This window comes from Colossoma macropomum, unplaced genomic scaffold, assembly GCF_904425465.1.
Source record: "Colossoma macropomum unplaced genomic scaffold, Colossoma_macropomum, whole genome shotgun sequence".
Taxonomy (NCBI): Eukaryota; Metazoa; Chordata; class Actinopteri; order Characiformes; family Serrasalmidae; genus Colossoma; species Colossoma macropomum.
This window is the reverse complement of record NW_023494788.1, coordinates 9,601,026-9,607,197: the sequence shown is the minus strand read 5'-3', so window position 1 is coordinate 9,607,197 and position 6,172 is coordinate 9,601,026. Positions and strand designations below refer to the sequence as shown.

General features: G+C 41.3%; 1 protein-coding gene across 1 annotated transcript in view; it reads left to right on the top strand.

The window, feature by feature from the left end:
* The first annotated feature begins 1,077 nt into the window (after window positions 1-1,077).
* erc1a (ELKS/RAB6-interacting/CAST family member 1a) overlaps window positions 1,078-6,172 on the top strand; it is a 35,094-nt gene continuing 29,999 nt past the window's right edge. The window contains exons 1-2 of the mRNA XM_036568291.1: window positions 1,078-1,255; window positions 2,195-3,093. Of these exons, the coding sequence (XP_036424184.1) occupies window positions 2,407-3,093 (687 nt within the window). The 5' untranslated portion in view covers window positions 1,078-1,255; window positions 2,195-2,406. The remainder of the gene's footprint in view (window positions 1,256-2,194; window positions 3,094-6,172) is intronic.

Genomic DNA, 6,172 nt, shown 5'->3' with positions numbered 1-6,172 from the left:
GCACCAATTAAACAGCCTTTGGATCTTTTGATTCCCCCTTCTTTTTTCTCTGAAGTCACGCAGATCTATGTGGTTTTCGCCCACAAGATTTTGCCCATTATCATACCGGCGACTTTATCAAAGCTTTGGTTCTTGGATTTACTGAGCAATAGGCATCGGGTGTGGTATATGTCATATCCTACACTGATTATTTACTATTGAGAATAGCCTGTGGACTAATTCACATACTGAGCATATATGGGCCCATATTTTGCAATACCCTTATTACCTTATCTGCACCTGTTTACACACATAAATGCAACTATGTAACTGTATATACTCTTTACATTTAGCTTACATTCTGTATATAATACATTTATTTATAGTGTTTGTCCACTATTTGTATTCTGTGGAAGCTCATTACCACCACTTAAAAAAATACAGCACCTGATTATTTTTCATTGATGGGTGAATTACTATGCCATTAATTTCAGATACTATCTCTACTTTGAGATACTAAGTAGTTATTTTGAGAAACATTCTTGAAAATTTTGAGAAGGTTTCTCATTATTTTGAGATGCTTTATGTGTCTGAGATGAAAATATATGAAGTTTCTCAAAATAATGACTAAGAAACTAAAAGTGACTTAGTATATCAAATTAATGGTACAGCAATTGACTTAAAAATGACAAAATAATATTCAGGTGGTCGATTTTTTATTTTAAACGCCGTAATGGGTTTCCAAAGTACTCAGTATTGCCCATTTATGAATGCTGTAATTCCAGCAACACTCATTCCTCGTACATCTATTGTGCTCAGCCAATAAAGTGAGTGATTTCAGCTTTCCCATCTGCTTACACCCGAGATAAAGACCCCTCCAATAATAAACAAAAGCCATTTAGGTCATTTGTATGAGGCTCAGGGCGGCTTTGAACATCCCGCACCTTTTCTTTTACACTTTTAGTTTTCACAAAGCTTTCTGAGCCCTCGCCTCCGTGAACCTGCTGTTCTTCTCCAGTATGGCGCCCGGAGCTGCGCGGGCACGAGCTTCGGGAGCGCGCAGGGCTGCGTGGGCGTGACGTCACCGAAGCCCTCCAGCCCTGGCAAAGGGATGCTGGTAATGTCTGCAAATGAAAAAAATGATAAAGCAATATAGAGGAAAATAGGCGGGCGTCCGTTTCTATTCTCTTCTGTTTTTATTTTTAATCGGACACCGTTTGGACGGACATCTGCACGCGCTTCTTCGTTTTGACCAAACGGAATAAAGCCACAGATGGTAATTCGATTTTTTTTTTTTCTTGTTGGATGAAATTGCGATGAATGAAATAAGCGTGAATTCTGCGTCGAGGGCAACTAATTTCGATTGCAAGTGTTCATTGTATGAGTGATTGTTCTCATTTTACGAGCTGCTTTTTTAAAAAATAAGGAAGAGTGTCTATAATATGAGAGCAGTGCGATGGTGGAGAAGGGCAGGGGGGATGATCGCTGAACCATTGCAGCGAGGCTGTCTGCCTTCAGTGCTAGTCTCAATGAAGGCGACATCAGGCAGAAAACGTTGAGGAAAATATAGAAAACAGACATATTGGCCGTGATCTTGGGTATTTAAAACGGACAGCTGTGAATTGTAAGTAGCCAAATCGTGCAACTGTTACGCTAGTCCTGGTTATTGAACCTTGGAGTGTGAATACTTACACGCTTTGAGTGTGAATCTGGTGTAACCCCACCTTTTCTTCTTTTCATAGCCTTCAGTTGGTGGTTTATGGATGTATGTCAATGGGTGTGTTTCGTGTGACCTAAAAATGGAACAAAATATGCAGAAATGTTAGGTGCTGGCCATGGTTTTAGATGAACAGATGATGGCATTCATGGACTACTGAATAATTGTTAAAGGAAGGGTAAGTGATGCTGGTGCTGATGACAGCAATGGTTTAAATGATTAGAACGCTTTAGGCCTATTAATTGTAATAACAGTGTCATAGCAGTATTGTTTAGTGTCCCATATATTTTATAAGTCGTCGCTTGCTCCAATCAGTGGACGCCAGCTGGAGCACAGGTGTGGGCTCTTTTTTCCCCATGACCCACATGACAGTATGTGACCCATGTCCTTTGAGAGAAGCACTGCCATCAAGCTACGATTCTCAAGAGATAACTAATGGCATTTTGTCATACTAAGGCTGTGCTTTTTTTCTTTTTCTTTCTGTTTTTCATCCTGCAGGTCACAATAGACGTTCCACATTAGCCACAGAGAGTCACGGACAGACCGTCCTTCCCTGACGGAGGAAAGCTCCTGTTCTAGTGTGGAGAGAAAAGCAGGAGGCACGCCTTTACATGAGACGAGGATGACGGTTTGTTAATGTCAGCTTGGTTGTGAGTTGAGCTTGAAATCTGTGCTGTCTCTACTTGCTCTGCTGCCTGAAGCCTGTCAAGATGTACGGCAGCTCCCGCTCGGTGAGCAAAATGGACGGCAATCACGGCGGAAGCCGTGCTAATCAGGGCAACACCGGGCGTTCTCCACGCCTGCCGCGCTCACCCCGTATGGGCCACCGCCGCACCAACAGCATGGGAGGCAGCGGGGGTGGGCCTGGAGGCTCTGGAGGCAAGACCCTCTCCATGGAGAACATCCAGTCCCTCAATGCTGCTTATGCCACGTCGGGCCCCATGTACATGAGCGACAACGAGGTGGCCCTCGCCACCTCCTCCGACATCCCGAAGAGCAGTGCTGCCACTGGACGCTTCGGAGGCAGCATCCCCTACGGCGTGCGCGGGACGGTCATGGGCAGCACTCCAGACATGGCCATGGTGCCGGCCGTGTCTACCGACTCCATGGGCTTCGGCAGTGAACTCCACACAGCCTCCACCGTCCCACACTCCCTGCGCCAGGCCCGTGACAACACCATCATGGAGCTCCAGGCGCAGCTGAAGGAGGTGCTAAGGGAGAACGACCTTCTGCGGAAGGAGGTGGAGGTGAAGGAGAGCAAGCTCAGCTCCTCCATGAGCTCCATCAAGACCTTCTGGAGCCCCGAGCTGAAGAAGGAGCGAGCGCTGCGAAAGGATGAGGCCTCAAAGGTGGCTGTGTGGAAGGAGCAGTACCGCGCCGTGCAGGAGGAGACTCAGGTGAGGATGCACAGAGATATGTACAAGTGGGTTTTTTTACATTATCTTTTCCTTTGTAGGGAAACCAGAGAAAATCAGGGGCAAACTACCTTTTCAGGACCAACAAAATGATCCTGTGATTTTTAACAAAAGCTACATGTATGGGATTTGAAGTATAACAATCCCACCTAGAAATAGTAAAAAAAAAAATCAGTTAAAAAAACATTTTTTGTGTCAGTATACAATCAATTTGTGCGGTGCTTTGGTTAAGTAGAACAGACAATGTGCTTTCAATGTGCTCTTGTTTGAGTTCAGCACTATGAGAATTCATGTTATGTATGCATAACCCATATCCTACATTTTCTTGGATTTTATTAATTCCATGGTGCATTTGCAAGGTTTGTAAGGATCAGTGTACCAACAGCCATAATTCGTATTTACATAAATATTTCCAACCACTGAAATACCTTTGAATTTTCAAATCAATTTAAATGAATCTGTATAGCACTTTTTACATCAGTCATTGTCGCAAAACAGCTTTACAGAAATCTGGGTCCAACCCCAGGTGAGTAAGTCAGAGGCTCAAAAAAAGGGAACCCGTCCTCCTCTGGTCGACACTGGATATCAAAACAATGACACAACAAGAACAATGTGAATAAAGGATAAAGAATGAACACACAGTAGTGAATATTTAATAAAGGAAAGTGAGCTTTTCGCTGGACAGAAGTGTTTAGACTAACTATTGATAACTGATAACAGGAGTATTAAAGTATATAAATTAATGTTTTTGATACTGTGCCTTTAAGACTGATGTATGTAAATGAGCTCTGTTCTGATTGGCTGCCCTGTATTGTGCCTCTTTTAAAAAGGAGTCTGGGCTAAAACACTTATGGCTTAAATAAGAATGGACATGCTAAACTGGTGTAAGTGAAAATAGACATTGGTTAAGAGTGAATTACATCCTACATCAAATTCATTTATCTCAAAAAAGCTAGAAAAATATTAGATATTCCATGATAAGGGTAAGTTATAAGGTTAGTAAAGCTAACCTGAAATCAAAATGGACCATTTACCTTGTTAGTTCATGTTCTGGTCACATTAAGCACAATTTGTGATATCATATTATTTAAAAGACAAAATTCTTGTTTCCTGTCTTCCTTCCTTGAAATCAGACTTTTGATACCTTTTTTCACCGTGCACTAGCACATGGGAATAATAATATTAACTAATTATATTGTGTTTTATCTCCCCCACCCACCATCCTCACCTATGATCTAGAGCAAATGCTCAGCTAGCTCAGCGACCCTCCCTGATACCGTCATTCACTCAGAAAAACACCTTAGTACTGAGGAAAAGTGTGTTATGATTTTATATTCACGCTAACTTGTTTTATGTTTATGTAAATAAGTCTTTGTGAGTTTCTGCTGTTTATGTGAGTTTATTTGAGCCACACATGTCTAAGGTCACCATACTCAATGCCAAGTGTCAGCTAGAGGCCCAGCATTGGGCTGTGGTGCAGTGGAACTGTGTTCTCTGGAGCAATGGAAAGATTTAGAGTGACGCATGTGATCCAGAACTAATCATACAACATCAGTACCTGACCTCACTTGTGCTCTTGTGGCTGAATGCAATCAAATGCTCACAGCAATGTTCTAACATCTAGTGCAAAGCCTCACCGGAAGAGTAGAGGCTGTTACTGCAGCAAAGGGTTGACAAACTCCCGATTAATATCCTTGATTTCAGCAGAAACGTTGGATGGTGTATTCAAACTTTTAGACATGCTGAGTATCATTCATGTAAAATGATGTCATCCAGTATTATCAGTTATCAGAATTTTTGGCTTTAAAATCAGAATCAGTGACAGAAGTTTCATATCGGTTAGGCCCCAGTGTGTACATGCATGCTGAGAGCTATTCTGTTTTTATTGTAGATAGTTGGTGAAAATGGTTTGGGCTGGGAAAGATGTTTCTGGGTCATCCACGTCTTGTCCTTATGTGTTTGCACTGTTGTGCATCTTTAGCTTAATTCTTGATAAGTGTGCGGGTGTGTGAAATGTGGAGCTCCTAAGTTGCATTAGGATGTAGTAAGATGTGGCTTGTGTTATCCTCTTACGTGGTATAATTGTGGCTCGGAGATTAAGGGCTGTATTACTTTAATGGCTGCATAAGCCATCGTATATATCCTGTGCTGGTTCCAACCATGGAGACGTAAGCATGGAGGTGCGCTTAGAGAGAATTAAGTTTTGATGGCTATGAAATTGAGCTTGGTAAACAGATTTGTGTAATGAAAAAAATGAAGTTTAAAATGGTATCCTGGTCATGGGATTTAAAACAGGGCGCTGATATTATTTTGTTATTGTGGATCATATAGTACTGCACAAAAGTCAGAGTTAACCACACTGTTATTTATTTTCCAGTCAAAATGGCCATTAAGTTATTCATTTTTTGTCATTTTGTTGATTTTCTAAGTGAAAATAAGTTAACATCCTTTACAGGGAACAAACTTAAATATGGCACTTTTCTGTCAATTTTAGTGCACAATTTCTATGTATTACGTAAAATATAATGTGTGCTATTACTTTTGCACAGTCCACATTATATATATTTTTTTCCAATAGGTTAAATTCAGCAAATGAACAGCAGTTGTTTATTAAATTGTGCAGAAGTGTGTTCTCTGTAGAGCCCATGTGTCAAACACGAGGCCTGCGACACAATCCTATGTGGGCCGCAAAAGTATTTTAATTTTCTATTAATATTAGCTCGTTTCACAATGTGCTGCACTACAGTCCCCAGCATGCACTGCAACGTAATGTGTGCTCTGACTCTCCTACCCCAACAGCAATCCATGGGACAGCGGTTACACCTCAATTCTACACTATTCTACGCAATTTCACACCAATCATATCACCAAACACAACGTTAGCTCAGCAGCTCAGAAATTGAGCCTAAGTATAAATGAACAGCAGAGAAAGGATGCCAGGTGTCTAGTTTTCAAATGTTCATGTAATATTTCTAGGTCTACTACATGTGTCTATATTTTACTGCTGAAGTTAGTTTACAATTGAGTACTTACTGATCTGATTTACAGCTGAATACATATT